The 27455-nt window shown below is 48.6% G+C and overlaps 1 protein-coding gene across 3 annotated transcripts in view; it reads right to left on the bottom strand.

Moving 5' to 3' along the window:
- Nucleotides 1–4298: 4298 nt before the first annotated feature.
- Nucleotides 4299–27455, bottom strand: part of ABCA2 (ATP binding cassette subfamily A member 2) — a 106320-nt gene continuing 83163 nt past the window's right edge. For all 3 annotated transcript variants that reach the window (XM_061603650.1, XM_061603648.1, XM_061603649.1), the window contains exons 30-49: nt 26868–27196; nt 25762–25975; nt 25282–25387; nt 24024–24135; nt 23372–23432; nt 22144–22318; nt 21727–21842; nt 21040–21187; nt 19907–20030; nt 18697–18829; nt 17398–17515; nt 16496–16674; nt 14331–14472; nt 12940–13074; nt 12397–12500; nt 12094–12186; nt 10235–10337; nt 7954–8091; nt 6478–6684; nt 4299–6340 (exon numbers count right to left, since the gene is read on the bottom strand). In XM_061603650.1, coding sequence (XP_061459634.1) covers nt 6305–6340; nt 6478–6684; nt 7954–8091; nt 10235–10337; nt 12094–12186; nt 12397–12500; nt 12940–13074; nt 14331–14472; nt 16496–16674; nt 17398–17515; nt 18697–18829; nt 19907–20030; nt 21040–21187; nt 21727–21842; nt 22144–22318; nt 23372–23432; nt 24024–24135; nt 25282–25387; nt 25762–25975; nt 26868–27196 — 2773 coding nt within the window. In that variant the 3' untranslated portion in view covers nt 4299–6304. The remainder of the gene's footprint in view (nt 6341–6477; nt 6685–7953; nt 8092–10234; nt 10338–12093; nt 12187–12396; nt 12501–12939; nt 13075–14330; nt 14473–16495; nt 16675–17397; nt 17516–18696; nt 18830–19906; nt 20031–21039; nt 21188–21726; nt 21843–22143; nt 22319–23371; nt 23433–24023; nt 24136–25281; nt 25388–25761; nt 25976–26867; nt 27197–27455) is intronic.

Consider the following 27455-nt stretch of genomic DNA (forward strand, 5'->3'; position numbering starts at 1 on the left):
ATGCTCAACTTTAGCCTTCCTGACGCTATCCCTGCAACTCTGTGATACCTGCCTGTACTGTTCCTTTGTGGCCTGGCTTTCCTTCCACTTCCTGTATGTGTCCTTTTTTTGTTTTCAGGTCATCTCTAAGCTTTTTGTGAAGCCACATTGGCTTCTTCTGCTGTTCCCCCCCCCTTTCCTTGTTGGAATTGCTTGCCATTGTGCTTTTAGAATTTCCTTTTTTAGAAACTCCCACCCATCTTGGGCTCCTTTTCTCATTAGGGTCGCTTGCCATGGGACCTTACTTATTATTGTTCTGAGTTTATTAAAAATGGCTTTCCTGAAGTGTTTCCAGGGTGTATGTATGACTACATCAAACTTTTGCTTCCTTTAAAATCAAGAACCGTTGTATAACATGGTCACTTTCTCCCAGAGTTCCCGTAACTGCCACTTCATCCACCAAGTCATCTCTGTTGGTGAGAATCAAGTCAAGGATAGCCAATCCTCTAGTTGCTTCCTCCACTTTCTGTAGGAGAAAGTTGTCTCCAACACAAGCCAGGAATTCCTTTCTCCCTCTTCTGAGGGGAAAGGAATGAGAAGATGAGATAAAAGCCATAGAAAGGAAGGGGCTAAGAGAGGAAAGCTGTTATAGGAGGAAGAAGAGAATGTGAAAGGTCCAGGGAGGAGGGACAAAAGAAACTGGCAGCTTATTTTGGGGGAGGGAATAAGAGAAAAGTTGAGTGTGAAAGAAGAATGGGAGGAGAGATTACTGGACATGGGTAGAAATAGTTCGAGAGGCATGTGGGATTAGCAAATTCTGCCTGAAATGGGAAGGCTAAGTCACAACGCCTCCGCAGCAAATGTCTGCACTCCACTTAAGGTAGGCTAACCTATGGAACTCCTTGCCACAAAGAAAACTGTGGCAAAGAATTTCACAATTCCCAAAAGCAGATTAAATAATGGATTGCAGTACCTGGATTTTGCAGTAAGTGTCAGCAGATTGTGCCAAACTCTCCCTCCGCTTGCCATCATTGTGAGAGTGGCTCTGCCTCTGCACCACCATTTTGTGATGTGTGGGCCTCAGTAATTTCCAGCCTTCCCATGCGGGTCCTGGGGGTAGAAAGGTTTGGGAAGCTCTGCTCAAAGTCTTCCATCATGAGCAAGGTTTGCCAAAGCTCAGCCAGCAGGGCCCAGAGAGAGCTGTCCAGGCTCCTGATTTGCCTGGCCCATATTCATTACCGCTTCCCACCAGCAAGCACGAAGCCAAGTCCTGGGTCTTTTGCAGTGGTCCCCAGACAAGATTTCCTTCTCCTTCTCTTTTTAAAAAACTTTTCATTTTTATTTCCCTTTGCTGACAGGATGGTTGGGTGCTTTGCAAAAGCACAGTGCCCGTGAGACCCCAGCCATAAAATAAAGTACGTGCTTTACAAGGTAAAACACTAGTGGCCTCGGAGACTGTGGCTCTGAGATCCTCCAGTTGGCTGCACCAGTTACCTGGTTTCCACAGGTTCTGCACCCCTTGATTGAAAACTTGGGGCACCTTCCCCAAGCTGGCACCCTCCAGATGTCTTGGAATGCAGCTCCCATCACTCACCTATTCTTCTGACTGTAATTTCTTTTAAGCTATTTTTAACATTATATTTTTAAGTTGCTATAACCTGCCCTGGGACTTCATGCAGAAAGGCAGGTAAGAAATTGATCCAACAGTATGAATAGTAGTATTAGGAATTGTCATCTAAAATATCTAAAGGGACCAGCTGACCAGGAGCAGACATTTTCCATCATTTCCCCCACCAAACCCCCAGAGCCTTCAAAATTCAGCATGGCCTTTAAAAATAGTCTGTGATATATATACTTGTTGCTGGGAATCACAAGTAGAGAAATGCTTTTGTTCTGCTTGCAGGATTCCCATGGAGGCAGCCAGGACCTGGGCACAGTGAGTCTCTGACCACTTTCCTGTGTCACTTTTTTGCAGCCTGCTCCAGTTGGCAAGCCTCAGGGTTTGAGTGAAAAACAAAGTAGACCCCGCATGCTAGGGAGGGGGAACAAAAATTGATTCAGTTTGGATTAAAGCCAGGCCCATCAAATTCACACTTACCAAAACAATCTGAGAACCAAAACACAGCCATCCTTCAAAATTCACACTTAGCTGAATTTTGTGAGGCAGTTCTCCAACCAATCTTTACAAAAATGCATAACTCAGGGGGAGTGTGCATGAACGAATGAATATCATAGTGAAAATGACATTTAAAATGCATCATGTTGGGAGCAATGGCTTGCAAAAATGCGTAGATTAGTCAAAACTGCACAGAAAAAATGTGCTTATTAAGAGAAATTCACACTAAAATACTGAAGAATTTTCATTAGGATTTAAAAAAAATGCTGCAGAACTGAATTTAAGATTAGAAAAATGAAAAACTGGGAGAACCAAAACTGACAAGTCTTTCCGTCCCTACCGCAAGCCTAAAGTCTGCCCCACCCCAAGACACTTGACCATCAGTGGTTGGTTATTACATTTTATTAAAACAATCATGATATTCACATTTTGTTTTTTGCTAGCAATATACAGGCGCTTGTAAGTCCCTCGCCGGCTGCCTGTGCTTCCTGTGCAAACCGATTCAAAGAGAAGGACTCCAGGCTGGTGAGGCACAGTACGTACAAAGCTGGCACATGTTAGGACGTTGGGAGAGACTTTTGAAGTAGGAGACAGCCCAGAGTCTTAAGGCAGAGTGCCGGAGAGCAAGAATCAAAGAAAGACGGTCCTGTACAGGGCAGGATCTGGAAGCGTCTCTCAGTTCACTTGCTCCTCACATTTCACTCCAGCTTTTCAGGGTGCATTCTTGGCAGAGCTCAAAAGCAGGAGGTTCCAGGGATCAGGTTGTGAGCCACAACTGGCCTGAGCTGTAGCACCCATGCCACTCAGGCAGGAGCAGATTTTGGGAACCTGCATAAAACACCCCACCCTGCCCCCACAACCCCTTACATGCCATTGACCCTTTCCTCTGGCTCTCAATTCTCTCCTTAATCTAACCAAGCTTGCGCTCTCACTCTCACATTCTGTGTCACACACACACACAAAATCTCAACATAAATAAATAAAAAATTTGTGCTTGCTCAATGGAAAAACAAACAAAATCGATATCCAAAATCCTCAAGTTTCACAAGGTACAGTTTGTAAATCAACATGTATTTGTGCTAAGGGCTCCATTTGGCAAAAGCTGCTTAGCTTGCTGGGGGTGTAAAAAGCTGCTTTAGACAGGGCCCAACTATCTGTCCATCCATGTCCTCCAGGGATGTTTACTGGATGAAAATGAAGGGACATTCAGACAGACAGGTGTGAGCTGGTGGATTTTAGTGGTGATAATGAGCGAGGGACATGCAAGCTGCTGGGTACCAGGGTAAGGCCATCAGACTCTGACCAGAAGCACATGGAACAAAAATACCCAACAGGCAGAATTTTGGGAGAGAAGTGAACAGAATGCACCTTTAAGCCAGACACATGTTTAATACAGCCCAGTGTAGTCTATTCCAGGGTTTGCCCAAAATACAGCTTAATAAAAAGGAAGGCGTCATATGCAAAGTTGTCCATTTAGCCCCTATTCAGACAGGCAGTAGCTCTCCAGAGTCCACATCACCTGCTGACTGAGATTTTGCTAAGGAGCCCCCACCCCTGTAAAAAATGTGAGTGGCCACTTGTAACAGAGCCTTTTCAGTGGTGGCTCTGCAGCTGTGGAACGCCACCCCTTGGGGGGTGCAGCATGCCCCACCCCTTGCTATGTTTAAGAGGGCTGTGCACGTCTACCACTTTTCAGTCTCCAAATCCCTCTTAAACATGGCAAGGGATGAAGTGGGAAATATTCCCTGTATAATTCTCCTGGGGGCAGATTTCACAAAGTAGTTCTTCAGGGAGTTTCCTTCTTGAATAGCATTTCTTTATTTATTAAATTTATACCCCACCCTTCCTCCAAGGAGGAGCCCAGAGAGGTAGAAAGAAAAAAAAGATTATTTTGCTGCAGAAACACCCTACGTCTATAGTTTCTAGGTTTGCATCAGCAGCCTAATCTGCTAAAAGGTACCTCAATACTTGTAATGACCAATGGTTTTTAGCAAACACATTTGACTGATGGCCTCTTTCCAGTGGTCTGTACTGGGTGACATATGTAGGGGATTTTGTGCTGTGGGTCCTTCCATTTTAATGCTGCTTTGCTGTTTTATTCATTAGATTAATTTGTGGAATGTATCTTTGTACTGATTTTTTTATTTTATAGTAGCGCAAAGTTTGTTAAACAATTTGAGATATATCAGAAGCCACTCGTGTCTCAAAAGGCAGGAATGAATTTATTAAATAAAGTTAAACAGATGCTGGGGATTGAACGTGGACCCTTCTGCTCTACCAATGGGTTAGGGGCCGAATGAAAGCTAGTGAGGGAAAATGACATCCGAACTTAAGAAAAATATATAGCCGTTTGATCCAGAGTCACACCTATCAGCCCCTTAAGGCCTTCTCTGACTAGAAGTGGCTCTGCAAGTTTCCAGTCACTCAATTTCTAATGGTTTTACCTGGATTGATTGAACCTACACAACACATCTGTATACACTCTACCACTGAACGATGATACACCTTTTCCTCTGTATGCAAGCTGGAAATACACATCACCTTCACAGCTGAAAAGAACATTCAAGACTAAGAATTATCCATCCACAGAGGCGCATGTGAGTCACTGTTCTAGGCATGGTGCAAAAAGGGATAGGGCTTGATGAGCATCAGATGCCCGTTTTCAGAAGAGAAAGTTGGGGACGCACTGGAACCGGCAGAACAGTGAGCGTGTTTCTACCTGGAGATTGATGGTGCGATGTCTCCTGCACTCAGTGCTCTATTGCTGTCATGCTTAGCTCAGAGGTTCAGCTCAAGAGCCTATTCACTGGATACTCCCTATGAACCCCATTGCCAGTTCCGAGACAGGATTGCAAGGACCCAGGACCCAAATTCACTAAGAGGAAGCCCTCTGTCCTCTCAGCCTCAGCTATGCAAAGCCCCACTCTGAATGTTCTGCCTTCAAAAGCTTTTAAAGATGCATTTCTGGAGTTTTCAGCCATGAGGACCAGTAACACTAGGGTGTGTGTGTGCGTGAGTGTTTTAAGAGTGTGTTTGTGTCAGGGAGAGCAGCATTTCATGATCAGTCAATTTTAAAAAATAGCAGAAGGATCCAGGGCTGGATTTCATCAGAGCAGCCACAGAGGGGGAGAACACATGCATGCCCCACCCTTCCTTGGTTCACCAGCATTTTCCAGTTCTGTAAGCAGGTGGTGCCGTTGAACTCTTTTGGCCCTGCACTGAGTGACAAAGAAAGAAAGAAAGAAAGAAAGAAAGAAAGAAAGAAAGAAAGGAAGGAAGGAAGGAAGGAAGGAAGGAAGAAAGGAAGAAAGGAAGAAAGGAAGAAAGGAAGAAAGGAAGAAAGAAAGAAAGAAAGAAAGAAAGAAAGAAAGAAAGAAAGAAAGAGTGTCTTCACAAATATGACCTGCTGGAGTCCCAAAGGTTCACCCAAACAGCCCTCGTCTTCAGAGTTCCATTCCGATGAAACATCTCTCAAGATCCTGACCTTTTTGACATCCCCCCCCAAACCCACCTCCCAAAGATCCTAGATGCAAGTTATTTAGTTAGCCAGCTTCTTCACCTTCCAAGCTCCAGCGGAGATCTCACGACAGCCCCAAGGCTGCCAAACCAGAAATGTCAGGGCTATAGAAAAGACACACGAGCCTTGCAGGGTGCCAAAGGGGGCACTGGGAGTGGTTGGAGGCACCGGCTCCTCTTGCAAAAGCATCCGACTGTTGTCAACAGTAAAGAGTCACAGAGTCGGGGAACAAGTTGCAGCCCCACCATCGCAAAAAAAACCCAACCCAACCACCCTACAAGGCCGCTCCTGATTTGGCACTTTCTGGGCCCGAATCCTGTCCGACAGCCCTTCCGAGTGCCAGGAGGTCTCCTCCTCTGTGCCAGGTTCTGGAATTGTGCTCTCTCGAGAAAGCACCTCTGCCGCCCCTGCGGACACCGCAGCCCGCAATCCAGGCATGGCCCTCCCCCTGACTAGGCCAGCTCCTCTTTGGTGGGCCTTGCCAGCCAACATGGAACCATTGTGGCTCCCCAGGGCAAGCCGCCAAGGTCAGACGCTTGTGTGATGGGCCTCCTCGCGCCTCTTGCCCCTGGCGATCAACTGCCGTTCAAGCGAGGTTTGGTGATGGGGAAGGCTGAGGAAGGCAGATATCGAGAAGGGGGGGGAGTCTGTGGTTCCAAAGCCACGGGAGGGGGCTGCGTCCCCTCCTCTCCTCAGCAGAGCGTGTCAGTGTTGAAGGAGAGCTGGGCCTGGCGGGGAGAGACAAGAAAGACCACATTTAACCCTGCTGCTCTTGGGGGGGGGGGAGAATCCAAACCTCTAAAGAGCACCCCGCTGACACGAGGGCAGTCTTGGGGGGGCTCTCCCCCTTCCCTTGGCCCCTCACCCGCTCCTCTTCGAAGCTGATCAGTCCCTCGTCGTCTGTTTCCAAGTCCTCGGGCTCTTCCACCACCAGGGACCGCAGCTCCGTCGGGGCCGCACGGGGCCGCAGGAGGTTCAGCAAGCGTTGCAGGGGCGACTCCATTGAACAGGCCGGGCTGCTCTCCTGTTGATCCAGGTTGTCACTCTGCTTCTTTGCAAAGTTCACAAATACCTGGTTTGTGGGGAGGGGGGCAGAGGAAGAGAGAGAGAGAGAGAGATCTGTCTCCAGGGGTCTGGGGTCTTTCTCCACAACCTGCTACTTCAGATTCCTTTTCAAGTGGGCGTGCTAAGGTCTGGACCTGGCACCTTCTGTATGCAAAGCAGCCGCTGAGCTATTCCTGAAGGTGTGGAAAAAGCCGAACCTTGGCTCAGATGGCTTGAAAGGGGGCTTACACAAATTCATGGAGGAGCAAAAGGCCATCAGTGGCTTCTCCACGCTCTGCGAACTCCCATATTGGACCATTGCAATGCACTCTACATGGGGCTGTCCTTGAAGACGACTCAGAAGCTTCAGCTGGTCCAAAATGCAGCAGCCAGATGACTGCCTGGGGTTCCCTTTACAACTCATATAACCCCTGTTCTAAAACAGCTGCATTGGGTGCCAGTTTGTGTCCAGGCCCAATGTAAGGTGCCCTCAATGACTTAGGCTCCAAATATCTGAACGACTGCCTCCTTTTCTGTAGACCCTCTTGGGTGCTGAGATTGGCAGAGGGGGGACTTTTGGTAGTCCTGCCACCCTTGGAAGCTCTGGGTGGTGGCGGCCCAGGAGAGGGTGTTCTCTGAGGCAGCCCCTAAGTTGTGGAACCCCCTCCCCACCGAGGTGCACCTGGCAACTTCACTAAATAGTTTTCGGCGAATGCTGAAGATGCACCTCTTTACCTTGGCCTTTGGCACTTGAGAGAAATATTTTTTAAGACTCCCCCTACTTTTGTCACTGCAACTTGTTTTAAACTGCTTTTAATGTTGCATTTTAAATTGTTATAGCCCACCCTGGGTGAAGGGCAGGTGATGATGATGGTGATAATAATAATAATTGTTGTTGTTGTTTTGTGCCTCCAAGTCGATTACGACTTATGGCGACCCTATGAATCAGTGACCTCCAAGAGCATCTGTCGTGAACCACCCTGCTCAGATCTTGTAAGTTCAGGTCTGTGGCTTCCTTTATAGAATCAATCCATCTCTTGTTTGGCCTTCCTCAGAAGCTCCTCCATGATCAGAGATACAGTAAGTCTTCCACTGAATACTGGTTATAAGGCCTTCATATCCTGCTAACCAGCTTTAAGGGGCATCTGGCTGGCCCCTGTAGAAAAGAGGGTTCTGGACTAGACGAGTACTGTGACCCAGTTTCCCACAGCAGGGTGCTCTTATGTTCTGACTCTACCCTCGCGAGATGGGCCCCTCATGCCGGAGAGCGCCCCCCCCACGCCCCTTCTGCACTCACATTGTCCAAGGTGGTCTGACTGACGGAGTAATCCTCAATACCCAAGACGGCCACCACTTGCTCCATCTTGCTGAAGACCTGAGCCAGCGAGATCTGCTCGGACTTCAGCTGGTACTGCACTTTTGTATGGTGCCTCTCCTGCGGCGCACATAAGAGCAGAGAGGAGAAAATAAAAGGGGAAAGGTCAACGGCAGAAACCATCTCACTCAGCCCTTCTTTTGGTCACCCTTCTTCTCTCTTCTTAGTAGACTTTAATATCCACTGCTGTGTTCACAAGAATAGAGGGCAAGCTAGCTCGGGTGGATCAGGGGATTCACTTATTTATTTTATTAAATTTATACCCCCCCTTCCTCCCAATAGGAGCCCAGGGCGGCAAACAAAAACACTAAAAACACTCTAAAACATCTTTTAAAAAGACTTTAAAATATATTAAAGCAGAACATCTTTAAAAACATCTTTTTCAAAAAGCTTGAAAAACATCTTAAAAAGCAATTCCAACACAGACGCAGACTGGGATAAGGGCTCTACTTAAAAGGCTTCTTGAAAGAGGCGCCAAAAAGATAACAGAGATGGTGCCTAATATTTAAGGGGAGGGAATTCCAAATGATAGGTGCCACAATGCTAAAGGTCTGCTTCCTATGTTGTGCTGAACAGCCACTTGATGAGATTTATCTGCGGGAGGCCCTCACCTGCAGAACGCAGTGATTGACAGGGTCAATAAGGGGTAAGACAATCTTTCCGTTATCCTGGTCCCAAGCTGCATAGGACTTTGTACACCAAAACCAGAACCTTGAACTTGGCCTGATAGCTAAAGGACAGCCAGTGCATTTCCTTCCGCAGCAGGGAGACATGTTGGCGATACCCTGCCCCAGTGAGCAGTCTTGCCACTGCATTTTGCACCAGCTGCAGTTTCCAGCAACCTCAAGGGCAGCCCCACATACAGCACATTATAGTAATCCAGCCTGGAGGTTACCAGTGCATGGACAACAGCGGTCGGGCTATCCCAGTCCAGAAACGGACGCAGCTGTCTTACCAGCCGAAGCTGGTAAAAGGCACTCCTAGCCACGGAGGTCCCCTGGGCCTCTAGCGACAAAGATGGATCCAGGAGCAGCTCTGGATCCTACGGCTTGACTTGTGTAGGTTTTTCTCCTTTTCATCCACCACCAGGTTTGTGTTGGAGGGGTGTCGCTGATTCTTGCTCTGAATTGACCTTTTATTACATTTCTTTTTAAAACCCCATACTGCTTCCAAGGAGGTCAGGGTGGTGTGCCTGGTTCTCTCACTCCTCTTCCCATCCTCACAACAGCCCTGTGAGGTAAGTTCAGGCTGAGAGATAGCACCTAGCCCAAGGAGCTCCAGGGAGCTTCATGGCCAAGTGGGGATTTGAATCTGCCCCCCCCCACTGCCATTGCCCATTTTGCATCTAGCCCTCCAACTGCAACATGGGCTCTCTTATCCTGACTGTCTGTCTGTCTGTCTGTCTGTCTCTCTGTGTGTGTGTGTGTGTGTGTGTGTGTGTGTGTGAGAGAGAGAGAGAGAGAGAGAGAGAGAGATGTTTTTCACCCTGAGTCAGAGAGAGAGAGAGAGAGAATGTTTTTCACCCTGAGTCAGAGAGAGAGAGAGAGAGAGATGTTTTTCACCCTGAGTCAGAGAGAGAGAGAGAGAATGTTTTTCACCCTGAGTCAGAGAGAGAGAGAGAGAGAGAGATGTTTTTCACCGAGTCAGAGAGAGAGAGAGAGAGAGATGTTTTTCACCCTGAGTCACTCATAAAACTAGAACTCAGTGACGACACCCAATGTAGCTGAATGTTGGAAGATTCAGACAACAGAAAGTACTTCTTGACTCAGCACATAGTTAAACTATGGAACTCGCTTCCACAAGAGGCAGGGATGGCCACCAACTTGGATGGCTTTAAAAGAGGATTAGATAAATTCATGGAGGAAATGGCTTTCAGTGGCTACTAGCTACGATGGCTACGTACTACCTCCACTGCATACCAGTTGTTTTGAAGGAGCCACAAGCGGGGAGAGGTGCTGTTGCGCTCACGCCCTGCTTTCAGGCTTCCCATTGGGGCATCTGCCTGGCCACCGTGAGAACAGGATGCTGGACTAGATGGGCCTCTTTTGGCTTGATCCAGCAGCCAGGCTCCTGTGATGTTCTTTTACAAACCGTTCAGGCGGAGGGATTTGCAGCATCTGTTCCTTCCCCCAGAGATGCATTCAGGGGCCAAACTTTCAGAACGTGGAGCCTCTTAACATTCTCATGCCGGAAGACGACTCACCTTGAGGACAGCGTCCGGGAAGTTCCGGTTGAAGAACCGCACCACCTCCTTAACGTTCAGGCTGGATTTGGTCCGCACCGTGATCATGTAGCCGTCTCCAAATCTGGCCAGGATTAAGAGGGCAGGGATCAGGGATCCACCCTCACCACTCATGTGCATCCCCCCTCCCTGAGCAAGAACATGTCTTGATGTTTTGCACCTTGGCCTGTCACTTTGATGCGCCTCTACAGATGGACTAATGTACAGCTGAAATGAACAACTGCAGGAGCAGCAGCAGCAGCAAGGGTCCCTGATGAATCCATCAGCAGATCCACTTTTAATTACACAAGAACCCACACGTGTCTGAAATTCACGCGAGTATAAAAACTAGAGGGTATCCTCTCTCCTTTCTGTGAGAGAGTGTGGGAAAGCCTCCTCTAAAAAAGAAAGTAATGCAAATGAATACTCATTAAATCAGCTAATTCATGACTAAACCGCATACAATCAACTAGTCTGGAGCACCCAAGGCCTCCACAGCGCTCGCACAAACCAGGTCCTTCCAAATGGTATCTGATGACGTGGCACAAAACAGCAGTGAGGAAATCGCAGAGTGGAAGGCCAGGTGTGTTTGGAGGCCTGCAAGCCCTTGGCAGGTGGGAAGTTGTGTTACTGCTTCATGCCACATCCTGGAACAAGGCAAGGCCTGCTCAGATCCCCTGAAGACCAGACACGGACTGTGCACGTGCCAAGGCATACGTGGAAGTGCGGCTTCTGGGCAGGCCCGGTCTCAGCACCCGGCACCCTTGGGAAGCTGCCCCCCCCTTCAATTTCATTTATTTATGTATTTAAAATATTTCTATCCCACCTTTCTACCCTACAATAGGGCACTCAGGGCGGCTTACAATAAAATCGAGCCCGTACATAATAAAATTGTACACAATAAAAGCACAAAAACATTAAAGGACGTAAAATGCAATTAAAATACATAAGACTATACATATACACACATATATGTATATATAGGGAGTGGTACTGAAAAATTCTTGAAGTGGAAGTACTACATTTTGGGACAGATTATCTTTAGGCCTGTAAAGAACCTTTTTTTAAAAAAAATGTTAATATTTTGTTATTTAAATTCCTGTGCACTGTATTCTTTTTTTGATGTGCATTTTGTATTTGTGTTTCTTTTTTCCTTCTTTTGTGAGCCTCCTTGAGGGCCTTTTGGCCAAAAGGCGGCATAGAAATAGAAGGAAGGAAGGACCAAAGGAAGGACTACTGAGGTAAAAATTAACACAGAAAGCATAACATCAGTGTCAGGTTCAATCCCACCACCACCGTCGCAGCACTCTGAGCAGGTAAAGGGGGCTGCATCTCGCCATCCTTCATTCGAGGAAGGGTCCATAGCTCAGTGGCAGAGCCCTGCCTTGCATGCAGAAGGAACCTGGTTCAACCCCTGGCAGCATCCCCAGGTAGGGCTGGGAGGGACCCCTGCCTGACACCCTGGAGAGCGGCTGCCAGTCAGTGTAGGCTACGCTGTGCTAGATGGACCACATAGGTCTGGCTCAGTGCAAGGCAGCTGCCCATGCTCCCACAATCCCCTTCTGACCTAGCTCTGGGGCATTGTGGGAAATTACAAGGGTGATGAGTCCAGTGCTGCTCAGGCTGCCCCCCTCACAGCCAAAGTAAGCCCACTGCCAGAGGAGGGGCTTGCTTCAGCCGGGGCCCCTTCAAGCACAGAGCTGGCCACCCCTCGTGGGATCTGCACCCACAGCCAGCCTCACATCAGCCAATGCCGCTCCCACACCAGGACCAGCAGGGGCAGGCAGAGCTGCCCTTTGCCGCCACCCCACACCCTCTTGCCCCCCTCGCCTTGTTCTTACCTGTTCTTTAGGTGCTGGATGCTGCCCAGGCACTTCAGGCGCCCATTCACCATGATCGCCAAGCGCGTGCAGAGAGCCTCGCATTCTTCCATGCTGAGGGAGGCAAAGCAGAGGGCATCGGTGCAGAACCAGCCAGGCCGGGCAGATCCCCCTGGGTCTGGGCCGCCCACGTGGCCTCCCTCCACCCCAGAGCGAGCAACCCAGCGCATGCTCTGACTGCAATGAATTACCTCCCTGCTCCTCCCCCCTCCTCTCACCCTGGGTCTAAGAGAGCAGGGAGGGGCAGCTCAAGGCACCACCAACCTGTGCGATGTCAGAACCACTGAGCGGCCCGTCTTGATGATGTCCAAGATGAGGTTCCATAGGAAACGCCTGGCCTTGGGGTCCATACCTGTGGTTGGCTCATCCTGCCAGGGAAAGGGGGCAGAGGGTGGAATTAGCTGCCCACAGTGGCATCCTTGAGCCTTACCATCACTGGGGCTGGCCCCACACAAAGCTATGGGCCTTGAATATAAATCATTAGGGGAAGGAGGGATCCGTTAAGCCCAATTTAACAGTGCATGTTTGCTGCAATTTACATGGTTATCGTTTGTGGCTGGAAAACTTGGCTTTTTAAACCCCTCTGTAGATGAGAAACCCAAGTATTGTGGGTGGGTGGAAGGTGTACATTAATGCCAGCGTTCTGTCACTAGGTGTCACTAGAGTGACATAGACACAGCACTAGAACTGTAGTGCCACCTAGGGGCAGTTTTTCTGATAAAGTATTATCCATTATTGAAGCACGGCTCATTTTTCTGCGCCAGGAAGGATGGTGCCAGGGACCCTAACCCCACCTCCCCTCCTCACCAGGAAAATGAAAGCTGGGTAGCCAATAAGGGCAATGGCTGTGGACAGTTTCCTCTTGTTGCCGCCACTGTAGGTGCTGGCAGGTTTGTTCGCATATTTGGCCAATTCCAGCTTCTTCAGTGCCCACTTCACAACCTGAGAAAAGCAAAGGGGACATCACATATACATGCCCAGGTAACACCACTGTAGTTAGGGTGTTGGACCCAGGAGACCAGAGTTCGAATCCCCACTCAGCCACGGAGCTCACTGGGTCACCTTGGGCCAGTCACAGTCTATTAGCCTAACCTACCTCACAGGGCTGTTGTGAGGTTAAAATGGGTAGAAGAGCGCCTCCATTGGGCTCCTTAGAGGAAAGGTGGGATATAAATCACTACCTCGCAGCCTAACCTACCTCACAGGGTTGTTGTGGGGATTAAATGAGGAGAGGGGAGAGCCATGTATACCACCTTGAGGTACTTGGAGAAAAGGTGGGATATAAATGCAACAAACAAACTAACCAATGTAAGAATAGATAAGCAGAGCCTGACTGCTAGATCAGACCAAAGGTTCACCTATACCAGCAACCTGTGGTCAGCCAGACGCAGGGCACCAAGGCAATAGCCCTCCCCTGCTGTGGCTTCACAGCAACTGATGTTAAAAAGATGCACCGCCTCTGAACATGGAGCTTCTACCCTTACCTATCCTAAGAATATTGGAAGTATCCTGCAGGATAAAAAAAATCTGCCTAGCCCAGCGTATTGCTTACCCATCACAACCGTAGCCAGGAACAGACCTCTTATCCCCTCCCATAAATTTCTCTAGCCCTCCATTCAAGACCAGGGGCCACCACCACCACATCCTGTTCATCCCGCAAGTTAGTTAGTTAGTTTATTTATTTAGTTTGTTTGTTTGTTTGTTTATTTATTTAATTTATACCCCGCCCTTCCTTCCAGCAGGAGCCCAGGGCGGCAAACAGAAACGCTAAAAACACTTTAAAACATCATAAAAAGACCTTAAAATACATTAAAACAAAACAATGTTAAAAACATTTTTTAAAAACTTTAAAAACATATTTTAAAAAAAGGGCTAAGGATATTAAAAGACATATTAAAAGCAATTCTAACACAGACGCAGACTGGGATAGGTCTCAACTTAAAAAGGCTTGTTGGAAGAGGAAAGTTAATTACTTGTCGCGTAAGGAAGAAGCAGATCCTTCCGTCTGCCCTGATTCTACAGCCAATCACATTTGTTAGGTGAATCACAGAATACACTTTGCCCTTATTCATTAACAAATTAAATTCATATCCTGCCCTTCCTCCCAGAAGGAGCCGCAAAGGCTTCAGGTGGGCAAGCTGCCTGGGCAGGGGTCCCTGGGAAAGAGACGGTGGAGTCACCCCAGCTGCCCTCCTCACCCGTTCCTCGTCCTTCCACGGAATGCCACGCAGCCGGGTGTACAGCTCCAGGTGCTCCTGCGCGGTCAACTCATCAAAGAGCGCATCGAACTGCGGGCAGTAACCCAGGCTCTGCTGGACTTGCAGGAGCTCCTTCAGGATGCTGCAGACATGGAGAGGGGAGTGAGACCAAGCAGAAAAGCCAGCTCCTCCAAGTAGCCCCAAACTTGGAAACGCTGCACCCCTTTGAGGGAAGGGAGAGGTTGCCAGAAGCCACAGATGGCTTCCAGGACCAGGCTCCCTCCAGAAGAGCCAAAAGCCTGCAGGATTATTATTATTATTATTATTATTATTATTATTTCCTTTTGTAGATTGCTTACTATCTAGCTGCCCTCCCCGCTCTATGAAAGTGTCAGAAATTACGTTGGCCATGAAGAAGGTCAACAAGCAGGTAAAAGGTTATCACCCCTTGGTGCGGCTTGCCACCATTTATCTGCCGCTTTCTATAGCCCAGTGGGGAGGAGAGCCTGGCCGGGAGTCCAGAGGCTGTGAGTTCAAATCCCCGCTCGTGTCTCCTGGGTGTAAAGGGCCAGCTAAAGATCACCCCACAGGGAGTGGCTCAGGGGTTACGTGCCCTGCCACCTGTGCAGCCGTGGGCAAGCTGCAGAGTCCCAAGGAGCCCAGTTGCCCCCCAGCTGGCAGCTTGGACAAGGAAGGGCCTGTGGCAAGCTGAGCAGGCCCTAGCCAGCTGGGGAGGACTAGCCTCGGAGGGAGGCAATGGTAAACCCCCCCTGAATACTGCTTACCATGAAAACCCTATTCGTAGGGTCGCCATAAGTTGGGATCGACTTGAAGGCAGTCCATTTCCATTTTCCATTTTTTTTCAAAATCACAGGCTCTGGGAAAGCAGTTAGTATGCAGGTTTGGGGAACCTTTGGCCCTCCAAATGTTGCTGAACTACAACTCCCATCATCCCTGACCATTGGCCATGCTAGCTGGTGCTGGTGGGAGTTGTAGTTCAGCAACACTTGGAGGGCCAAAGGTTCCCCACAGCTGCTACAACAGGAGCGAAGCCTGTCAGATCAGACTATTTAGTCCAGTGGCCATACTTCAGGAGGCCCCCAAGCAGGGAATGAAAGAACTGTCCCTCGGTAGCGACTGGCATTCAGAACCACGCTGCCTTGACATGGAGGGAGCCATCCTGATTAACAGCCATCAGTAGGCCTCTTCTCTTCTGTGAATTGGTCTTTTAATGTAATCTAAGCCAGTGGCCATCCCTACATCCTGAGGCAAGGAGTTTCATAAGCTAATTGTGCAGTCTGTCAATTGCTTGATCCCCACAATCTAGCACTCACAGGTAGACTGCCTCTGAACATGGAGATTCTACCCAGATATTACAGCGAGTATCTATTGAGAGACCTCCCCCTCTTCCATGCATTGGTCTATAATTCCCCTTTAAAACCATCAAAGCTGATGGCCATCCCCACATCTTGTGGCCATGGGTTCCACAAATGATGTTTAGTTTCAAGAAATCTTAAGTTCATAAATGAGTTACACATACACACTACTAAACTTCCTAAGCAATAAGCATAATTATAAAGAAAAATATAAATGATTTCAATAGACATATTGTCTTCGTTTCTGAAGTACGTCTTGAGAAATACGCTTGTTTCACTGACAAAACAGTGTCCCCGGTGATGTTTGGTTTTAAGTTCTCACAAATCCCAACAATTTTGGAGGACCCAGAAATATAAACTTGTGCAAATGGAAGCTAATTATTTATCAGTTCCAGATGTGGTGAGTCTACTTGCCCTTTCAACCATCCTAAAATAATTTGCCGGGGGACGGGGGGCCATGTCCCATTATTTCTTGACGTTCACGTAACTATACATAAAGGCTGCTTAATTGCATTGCGTCTCTAGCAGGTATCAGTACGATTTGAATATAGCTCATGTCATCCATGGGGGAGAAGATGCCACTGGCAGGTTGCTTATAAACATATTTTCTTCCGGCTCCGCACTTATTAACCTGGTGGGAGCATTCACACAAGTGAACCGTGGGGAAGAAAAAGCAGAAATAAGGGGCCAGGTTTGCAATGCGACATTTGTGACCTTCTTGCCCTTAGAATAGGATAGGCTGTACAGAGCACTGATGCCGGAACTGAGCCCCACGCACCGTGGGCATACCTGTGGCCATTGATGAAGGCCTCGCCTCCAGTCGTGATCTCATCCCCCGTCAGCATTTTGAAGGTGGTCGTCTTCCCAGCTCCATTGACCCCGAGCAGGCCAAAACACTCTCCTGGGCGGACGCCTACGCACAGTCGGTCCACGGCCAGGATGCGTCCAATCTTGCGGGATTTGTACACCTGGCACCCAGCAAAGGAGCAGAACGATCAATGGAGGCATTTATGAGCACCTTGATGTACCATCAGCTGTGCTGGCAGCAAACTGACCAAAGGGCTGCTTTTCCTAGTGAGGGACTACCTGGATCTCGCAATGTGCAGCGTGTGTCACTCTTCCAGAAAACAGCCAAGCATGGCTGCCTCCAGGTCCCACAACAGGAGCCCGTTCCCCTCACCAGCTCGCCAAGAGGATCTCAAGGGCTCCAGGAAGGGTGTGCATGCGTGTGTCTTGCACCCAGACTCCCAAGGATTGCCTCCTCCTGGGCCAACAGCCCTCTGGTTCCACTGCCACCCCAGCACACTGGGTATTGGGTTTCAAGGGCACCCCCTGGGCTGCAATACCAGCCAGCCGGCGCATTCCATCAGCTGACCCCAAAGGACCAATCCCGGGCCACCAAGCATTATAAAGACGCCCCAGCCTCAGACCTTGTGCCTCAGTCACCGAGGAACGTGTCTCTAGTGCGAGGGCACTGCCTTTGATCCTGCTCCCCTGGACCTTAACCCCTGGGCCTTCTTTGGACTAATGCACCTGCTGCTGGCTTCCTCTGATCCTTGTTTGCTGCACAGGGAATCTGACCTTTGCCTGTTTCGGATCACACTCACAACATCAGGCCCACTTAGGATGGCACGCAGCCCCCTCCCACGTCCTAGAGTCCAATGCAGGGCTAGAGGAAAGGTGCCTTCTACCTTGGTGAGGTTCTCGATCTTCAGCATGTCGTTGTCCGCGTCTCCCCGCAAGACTCGATGGCGCTCATTCGCTACGTCCGCATCGTCTTCAATGGGCTTGGTGGATACGGGTAGACGCCTAGATCAGGTGGGGGAAGAGCAAGGCTCTAGGGTGAACGCAGCCAAAGAGGGCACCTCGCTCTTCTCCCAGACAGAGAGAGAGAGAGAGAGGGAGGGAGAGCAAGGCACTCTCCAAAGGATGGATTGGAATGCCTCCATCAACCAAAGGCGGCAATTGAGCGGCACTGTTGACAAGGCTCATCGCGTCCTCTGCAGCTGTCAGAACATGCCATCAATCACCCCTAACAGCAAAGCTGATCAACTGCAAACCCCCTGGAATGTCATCAACTGAACAAAGTGACTTAAAGAAAAAGTCTCAAAGCCACTTTCAAACCACAAGCATGAAAAGAAAGTGGCGATATCGTAGCTGGAATGGTTGTATGCCGAGAGAAACACACACACACCACAGACACGCACCCTATTCAATGGGGCAAACTCCCTAACTCAGCCTAATCTAGAAACGTGAAACTGAAAAAAATTACAGGGATTTTTCTCCTTCTTCACTCCTGCCTCCATTTCCCACCCTTCCTTAACTTGCCACCCGTGTTGAATGTTAGATTGCAAGACCCCTGGGGCAGGGACCTCTCCTCTTATATTTGCACAATGCCATGGACGATGATGGCACTATATAAATAGCAACCAGCACCTCAGCTGAGGATGAAGGTTCTGGCCTGAAGCTAAGCAGCCCCTTTTCTCTCTCTCCCATCATTCCAGCGGGGTCCCTGGTGGGCTGCCCCTCCCTCTCTCTTGGGATGGACAAATCTCTCCATTTCAGCTTCCCATATTTCCAGTCCATAGTTTGCCCCATTTCTGCATCAGCTTGTGATTTTTTTTTAAAAAAAGAAAAAGACAAAAGTCTGCACATCTTCATGTGCATTTCCTCTAATATAGACATTTTGTATGAAATCTTACCCAATATACACATTTTGTGCATATTTTTGATTAGAGAGCTGCACTGTGAAATTCATAGGAGTGCAAATTTCAAAGGGCAGCTGTGTTTCGCTTCAGGTATTGCTTCAGGAAGTGCAAATTTGGTAAGTTTGCTATTTCTCTCCCCCCCCCACACACACACACTTTCACACACATACACACTCACTGTGGTTTCTGGAAGAAATTGTAGCAAATTTCAAAATTTATTTCAAAATTTATTTCAAATTTTCACAACATTTCTTTCAAACTACCACACACATACATACTCACTGTGGTTTCCGGAAGAAATTGTACTGGCACATGATTGTGATGAAGAAGCCCACAAAGCCTTCAATCGTCATGGCGACCAAGCCCCGGGTCACAATGTCCCACTCAAATGGCGACTTCATTTTGTCAAATTGCCCTGGGGGGGGGACACAGAGAGACAACAGAACTAATGGTTGATGAGCACCAAAAAATCCTTCTTGCTGGACACGGTCATTGCAACAGCAAAACTTGTTCTGTTTCTGCTCAGCAGTTTTCAAGCCAGATGGCCCTTATGGGCTGTTTTCAGCTTTGATTAGCAAAAGCCCCATTTTATTCCCAAAACAACAACAGGTGCAGGGCTTGAGCCCATGGGATGTCTTTCTTTCCCCTGGATCCCAGATGTTTCAATGCAATGTTGTAGATACTTGAGTGGGTGATAGAAAGACATCTGCACATAAAATTATCAAACTGTAGAGTTGGAAGGAACCTATAAAGACATTGAGTCCAACCCCCTGCTCAATGCAGGCATCCAAGTTAAAACATCCCCAACAGTTGGCTGTCCAGCTGCCTCTTGAATGCCTCCAGTGCTGGAGAGCCCACCACTCTCTAGGTTATTGGTTTCATTGTCATACCACTCTCACAGTTAGGAAGTTTTTCCTGATGTTCAGTCGAAATCTGGCTTCCTTTGTCTTGAGCCCATTATTCCGTGTCCTGCACTCTGGGACGATCGAGAAGAGATCCCAGCCTTCCTCTCTGTGGCAACCTTTCAAGTACTTGAAGAGTGCTATCACATCTCCCCTCAGTCTTCTCTTCTCCAGGCTAAACATGCCCAGTTCTTTCAATCTCTCCTCATAGGGATTTGTTTCCATTCCCCTGGTCATCCTTGTTGCCCTCCTCTGAACCCGTTCCAGTTTGTCTGCATCCTTCTCAAAGTGCAGTATCCAGAACGGGATGCAGTACATGTTCAAAAGTTCTTTCCCCCTCCATTAGCGATTCACATGTCCCAGGACTAAATCATGGCACTGAAAGGGACTAAATCATCCTTCGCCAACCTGGTGCTCCCCACATATTTTGGACTACAGCTCCCATCTCCCACCATGACGGCCACACTGCCTGGGGCCAATTGGAGTTGCAGTCCAAAACATCTGGAGACCACCAGGTTGCTGACAGCTGGTTAAACTATCGCCATAACAAACGTAAATGGGCTGGGGGTCGGTCAGGTTGGGGAACTTACCAATCTTAGCATAGTATTCGTTGATGTACTCATTGTAGGCCATCTCCATCAGCCCATGGCCCAGGTTATAGTTGGGGAAAATCAGGAAGCAGCTTTTTAAGTAGCTGTTCACCACCTTCAGGTCCTGTGCAAAGAAGACGTGTGAAGAGCCCCAGAGTCAGATCAGACCAAACAGCCATTTATTCCAGTGTCCTGTTTCCCAGAGTCCAAGCGGTTGCCTCCAGGAAGCCCACAAGCGGGGCATGAATGCAGCAGCCCTCTCTCCAGCAACTGACATTTGGTGGCAGACTGCCTCTGGACATGGAGGCTCCATACAGCTATCACAAACTCAATAGCCTTTTCTTCCAAAAAAGGTATGCCATCTCTGCTCTCCCCCCACTTTTAAAGCCACCTAAGCCAGAAACCATCACCACATTTTGTGACAGTGAGTTCCATAAGCAAATTGTGCATAATTTTAGCCTTCTCTTTCTCCTGTCCAGAATTTTCTGCCCAACAGCTCATCACTGAATGACCCCATAGAGTCCTACTTGTATGGGAGGGGGAGATGGGATAAAAAACCTTAGCATGCGTAATTTTATAGTGGTTTGAGTGTTGGACTACGACCTGGGAGACCAGGATTCAAATCCCCACGCAGCCATGAAGCTCACTGGGTGACCTTGGGTCAGTCACTGCCTCTCAGCCTCAGAGGAAGGCAATGGTAAACCCCCTCTGAATACCGCTTACCATGAAAATCCTATTCGTAGGGTTGCCATAGGTCAGAATCGACTTGAAGGCAGTCCATTTCATCTCCCCCTACCTCATCCTTTTTTATACACTAAAAACCCTCCAACCCTTCAAGTCCCTTTGATCATTTCGTCTGGTCTTTCCTGCACCTTTTCCAGCTCTGCAATATCCTTTTAGATATGGGGCAAGAAGGGGTGTACAATTAAGGAAACAAGAAGAGCTGTTGACCAAATTAAAATCAAGAGAGAGAGGCTATCCCCTTTGTGAGTTTCATAGCTAAGGGGGCGGGGAGTTTAAACCCAGGTTTCCTTATTCAAAAGTCCGGCTCTTCAGCCGGCTCTCTAGGCAGCCTGGGGGTGGCGGCGGAGGAAGCGAGGCCATTCCTTTTCATAGCCCCTCGGACAGCTCACCTTGTCATGCTCAAAGAGCTGCAGCAGGAAAGTGGCCACGGTGGCTGTGATGCCAATGAACAGGTTGATGACGATGAGGAAGACGTATGCTGAGCTGGGCACCTCGAACCAGAAGGAGGCCGGGTACATAATGGGCGTGATGGACCAGCTTGGGGGTGGGGGTGAGGGGGTGGTAGAGTGGAAAAAGAGAAAAGGCATCAAGGGGCAAATCTTGCCGAGTGTGCCCAAGAGGCAGAAGAATTTCTCCCGCTGGATCAGGCCAAAGGAGGTGTCTAGTCCAGCCCCCTATTTCTCACAACGGCCAACTAGGTGTCCGAACGGGAATCTCACAAGCAGGGCAGGAAGGCAACTGCCCTCCCCAGTATGCCCGCAACACCTGGTTCTCTTGAGACCAGTGGTGGCCAGTGGCTGCAATGTCAGTTGGGCAGTGGAATCCACTCCGGGTTTCAGTCCAAACTTTCAGCTGTCCAAGGGGCTTCAGCTGATTCCACTGCCTCAATGACATGGATCCACTGGTGGCCACTCCTCACTCCCTGTGAACATGGTGGTCCCATCTAGCCATCAAAACAGAGGGAGGAGGCCTCCCTCCCTCCCCTCCCTCCCCTCCCTCCCCTCCCTCCAAAGATAATTCTGGATGTCCACAACTACAACACAAGACCGCAAAAGTCGCTGGTAGTGCCGACGTACCCGTACAGCAGGAAAAGAGAGAGCACAGCCGGGAAGTTTGTAGGTGAGGTGTACGCTGGCAGGTCGAACACAAAGAGGATGATAATGCAGCAAGTTGCAGGGACCAGGTAGTTCAGCTGGGGACAGGAAAGGAAGGCGTGAGAGGGGAGTTCCTTGCAGGAGCTACCACTGCCCCCACCGCCGCTGCCTCTGCTAATCTGATTGACAGAAGCTCTTCAAGATGCATCTGGCTTTTCCCAGCCTAGCTATGTAAGAGCTGCTTCTCTAGATCATAGAATCATAGAATAGTACAGTTGGAAGGGGCCCATGAGGCCATCAAGTCCAGCCCCCTGCTCAATGCAGGAATCCAAATCAAAGCATTCCCGACAGATGGCTGTCCATGGGGGGGGGGAAACAACAACACCCTTGTGAGGATACCATGTCCCAGACGTAATTGGCCAGCCAGTAGATCACCGGGTCACAGCCGCTCACGAACTGGAGGTGCTTGGCTTTGGTGGACTTCTCAGCCACTAGGAAGACCACAAAGCTGGCCGGCACGAAGGACATGGCCACGATGATGAAGATGGCGATCACCACATCAGTGCCCTGGAGGCTATGGTTGGGCAGGAGAAAGAAAGAGGAAGGCAATGAGCTCAGGCTCTAGGACGTGGTCTGTTGCAAGCTATGAGAGAAGGTTGTCAGAAAAGTGAGGGCTGCAGTCTTTAAATTGGTAGACCAAATCAAGGGTGCGTAGGGACAAGTCAGACCATTGGTCTAGCTCAGTGCTACCTGCACTGACTGGCAGTGACTCTCCAGTAGTTCAAGGAGGGGACACTCCCAGCCCTACCTGGAGATGCTGTCAGTGGGGATTGAACCTGTGACCTTCTGCATGCAAGAGGCTCCTACCTGCCAACTTTTGAAAACTCAAATGCAAGTGAGGAGGGGTGGAGGCTACTTCCCCCGGATCTTGTCCCCATCCTCTTTTACCAACGAGAAGGAGTAGAAGGTCCTCCTTTAGTGCAAGGAATCACATGCAGCCCCACTAGGTTGAGCATAATGTTAGGGTAGGTTTGGACAGTGGACTGTTTGGCTGCTTATGAGAGTCCTCTTTGAGACATCGGTGAGACCAGATGGGATCCAGCTGCAAGGCTCTGCTGACGTTCTTACGGACAGGCATGTTTATAAGACACCCACGGCTGTCGGCCTTCTCAGTGAGCTCTGCAAGGCAATCTCCCACCCACCCATGGCTGAGAGCGGCAGACTAATAGTTATGACCACCTGTTGTTGGTGGTTGTTTTACATTAATACTTTTATTTTAAATCAGATTTTTATTCCTTTATCTGGTTGTCCCTCTGCTTTGATGACATTTATCCCTCCCACCCACCCCCCAAAAATTATTTATCATTTTTATTTATTCTCTCCATTTATCAGTCAGCTCATAACAAAAGTTCTTTGGGCAAGAAATTACGTTTAAAATGAAATAAAGCACAACACAGAATCATATAAACTTTGCAATGTGTGGGGAGATGGAGACAAGCCTCCTTGGATCTTGCTCCACCCTCTTTGTTCTTTAAGGGGGGGCACAGGGTCCTCTCTCGGTATACAGAGTCAAACACAGCCCCAACTTTGAAATTTTGAAATCAAAAACAAAGAAACGGATACGTACAGGTAATCCAGGGAGAGGCTGGCACTGGTTTTGTTCATGGGGTGATTGGTCAGGGTGATACCTGCAGCACACAAGAAGGAGGATAGAAACTAGGTGAGTTGTTTCATGCTCCAGGAAGGGAAGAAGCTATAGCCAAGAACAGCCTTCTACGATCAGACGTTTTGAACTACAACTCCCATCAGCATTTGCCGGTGGGGCTGATGGGCGTTGCAGCCCAAAATTCTGGAAGGCACTAGCTTGGCGGAGGCCAGCCAAGAACCTATTCCTTTGATACGGTGTTCCCGTTCTCCAAAATAAGAGCCATCCAAGTGAGTTCCCGGGCTCAAGATTCTTTTCCATGCAACTCCGCCTCTATCAGATCATAGAGCATCTTCCACGGACAGACCACCCAAACCAACATCAGGACGAGAGACGCACACAAGAGGCCTCCTAAGCTACAGATTTAGCACATCAGCAAAAGATCACATAGGTATTTGTCAACTCAAATGAGGCACAAAATGCTGAGAACTATTAAGTGGAAATAAAAAAATTTAAAAAATCGACGTGCCAATACCTGTCTCAGTCGACAGTATTTGTTGGCTTCCTTACCACTGCAGATCAAGACCCTCCCACCCAGGTCCCCAATTTCAGCGCCGGGGGCGGACTGGCTCACCATAGGCAGCGCGGTTCCCCCTGGAGGCTGGCAGGTTGGCACGAAGGATGGCGTTGTTGAGGGTGTTGAGGTAAGTGGGCATGCTGTGGTAGCCCTTGTTGTTGTAGAAAACCTGAGGAAAGAGAGGGAGGGGATGAAACATTTCAGAGCCAATCTGCTCTTCTCTTGACAGCACAGAATGGCACCCACATTTTATCCACACAACAGCCCAGTGAGGTCAGTTAGGCTAAATGATAAGTGTTGCCCTAAGGTCATCAAATGAGCTTCATCACTTAGTGTCGCACTTGGAGTCATCTTGGGGTTGTCTTGGAGAAAGAAGACAATGGAAGAAATGTTTCTAGTGCTATTGGTCACAGAAAATGGGGTAAGGTGGGGAGAAGCAGAACGGGACATTGGAGAATAGTTTTAGATAGTTTTATAACTGTTATGTTCGGTTTATTTATTTTGTTATGTTATGTACATTGTTGAGATTTATTGTTATGTTTATTTAAAATGTGATGTATTTTTCCTTTTAATTGTACTGAATATGAATTGTATAGTATATGTTGTATTTGTTTTTTATGTTGTAAACCGCCCAGAGAGCTTCAGCTATGGGGCGGTATAGAAATTTAATAAATAATAATAATAATAATAATAATAATAATAATAATAATAATAATAATAATAACAACAACAACAACAACTCATCTGGGGCTCAAACCTGGTTCTACTACAACTTTCCCCAACCTGGTGCCCTCCAGAGGTTTTGGGTACAGCTCCCATCAGCCCCAGCCAGCACAGGTTGGGGAAGGTTGTTCCTAGTCTCACTGCCAATCCACTACACCATGCCTGGTTCTGATTCGGCCCACACCAGCCTCCAAGACCACAACGCCTTCTCCTTCCAACAAGCCTTTTAAGTAGAGACCTTTGTGCCCATCTGCATCCGTAATGGAATTGTTCTTAAGATGTTTTGTTTTAGAGACGTTTTTATTCTATTTCTTAATCACTTGTCGTTTGCCACTTTGGGCTCCTTTTGTGAGGAAGGGCGGGATATAAATGAGATAAACAACCACCCAACCAGAATCTCTTCCTTTGTCCAGTGTTTAATCGGCTCTGCTGGTTTTAGCCTTATGTGCTTGATGGTGTATTTTAGTATGGATTGTTGCTACTTTATCAATTGTTTGGCTGTTTTTATTTTGGGTTCTGTATTTTATTTTGTATTTAATTTTGGGTTCTGTATTTTGGGTTATAGAGATATTTTATTAAATAAAGCACACACCTGGGCAGCTCTCCGGACAGCAATTTTCCGCACCATGGGAGGAGCCATTGCCCCAAAGGATGCTGGGATGGATTTCTGAAGATTGCCAAAGGTCACCGCTCCGTACCTGTGAGAGAAGAGAATGCAAAAGGGAAACATCAAGGTCACACCTTTGCAAAGGATTTTAAATTTGAAAAATTGAGAACCAGAGGAACCACCTGGCTAGCTGTGGTGGCTGGTGCCCATCGGGACTTGTAGGGCGAAAGGTGAGAGTGCCAATAACACCCAAACCCACCCTCTCACCAGTTGTAAGTAAGAAGGCAGGCAGGTGAAGGGTAGCTGGGGGCAGACTGAGGATGGTGGAGCAGTGCACCAGTCGCCCCAACGGATCAGCTTCCAGTGCTGCCTAGCCTCCCCTCAAGCTGGGCAACCCAAAAGCACAATGGCAGAGACAGACAACTGCCTCACCTCCCTGCCCCCCAGACCCCAACACACACCTACCTGTGCAACCGAAAGCGGTCTGAGGTATAGAGCAAGTACTCGGAGATGTTGCGCCCCGTAATATCCACCAGGATGTCACCGGTCACCACCTTCCTCTGAGATGGGTGGCCCCCAACCCCGCTGGGGCAGGAGAACCCAGTGCCCTGCATGGAGCAAGTGCACTTGATGGGTTCATGAACGATGCTGGCCAGGGACGGGGCAGAGGTGACTGTCTCTGCAAAGGTAAGACCAAACGCACTGGGCTTAGCCCAAGGATTCCAGAAGAGTGTCCCAGCTGAAGGGCAGGGGCCCTCCAGATGTCCTTTTCATTGAGCATTCACAATGTTTTGTGCTCATGAGGGTATTGGGACGTTCATACACAATTATAGAGATTATCCTCGACTGTTCTTGAAAATGGTTTTTTTTAAAAAAAATCTGCCTCTAAAATATCAATATTAAGAACAATAGTTTTATCATTTTCTTTCATTTATCAATATTTCCTTTTAAATTAAGATCAATATTTTTTCAAGAGAAAAAAACAGATCAGTAAAAGCAGTGGCTAACAGACAAAAAACGACCTTGAATCAATTGCTGGCCCGTTAAGTCGATGAAATACTTTCGAACTGGCACCAACCAACAGATCCCGTCCCCAGACCTGTTAAAGGCTTGCATGGCTGTTTGTTTGTCTCATGAAGCTTTATCGTTACACCTAAAAACCACCCATCCTTGCCCAGTGTAGTTCCATCCTGCATGAAAGGATGGCGTCTCTGCTTCTTGCTATAAAAATGGAACTGTCATTTTAGCCGCAGTTGGTAACATACTCTGAAATCATCCTTTTCTGTTATTATTATTTATTTATTACATTTATACCCCGCCTTTCTTTCCATGCTAGAAACCCAAGGTGGCTTACATATGGTTCCCAGGCAGTCTCCCATCCAGGCACTGGCCAGACCTGACACTGCTTGGCTTCAGCAGGGGGCTGGCCTCATGTGCCTCCAGACCATAGCCTGGGACTGTCTGCTTCTTCAAGTATCCTAACAATGCATTCAACTGGAATTCTCAGCCTTCTGCAACCCAATCCTGCCTCCTCTGGCTCAGCCGCCAACAAGGCCACTCCCAAGTTTTACCTTTGACGGTGAAGGGGTAGGCGGTGGAGTTCCAGGCCCGCAGCAAGTCCTCGTCCAGGGAGAAGGGGTAGTCAGAGGGAGCGGGCGAGGGAGGGGGCGGCACGAAGTTGGAGAGGGGGAGGCCCTGGGTGAAGGAGTCCACGCACATGGCATCAAAGTACTTGGCTGCCAGCATCTTTGATTCATTGCTGTTGAGGTTCAGAGACTGCACCAGTTGGTCCAAGGTGCTGTTGAAAGCCGTCTTCAGCACGCAGGTGGCCCCCACCCCTGAGGGCAGGTAGAAGGTCCCGACCAGCTGCTGGGGAGTGGCATCTGCTGACTGCTTGAACCTGTCAAGGGAGGAATATCCGTTAGAAGCGGGGGAGCCGAAGATATCTTAACACACATCCCTCTCAACTAAAAGAGAATGGTTTAAGAGCAGATGCATCTAGCCATGCTCTCCATTTCCAAGAGGCACCAGTGGCGCCCACAAGACCAGAGCCAGTCATCGCCTATTTGACCCTGTTATTTGGCACTCTGAGATATACTGCTTCTGAACATGGAGGCTCAACTTGAGTGGTCAAGGACTAGCCACTGACGGAACTCACC

The sequence above is a fragment of the Rhineura floridana genome, chromosome 20 (assembly GCF_030035675.1).
Source record: "Rhineura floridana isolate rRhiFlo1 chromosome 20, rRhiFlo1.hap2, whole genome shotgun sequence".
Lineage (NCBI taxonomy): Eukaryota > Metazoa > Chordata > Lepidosauria > Squamata > Rhineuridae > Rhineura > Rhineura floridana.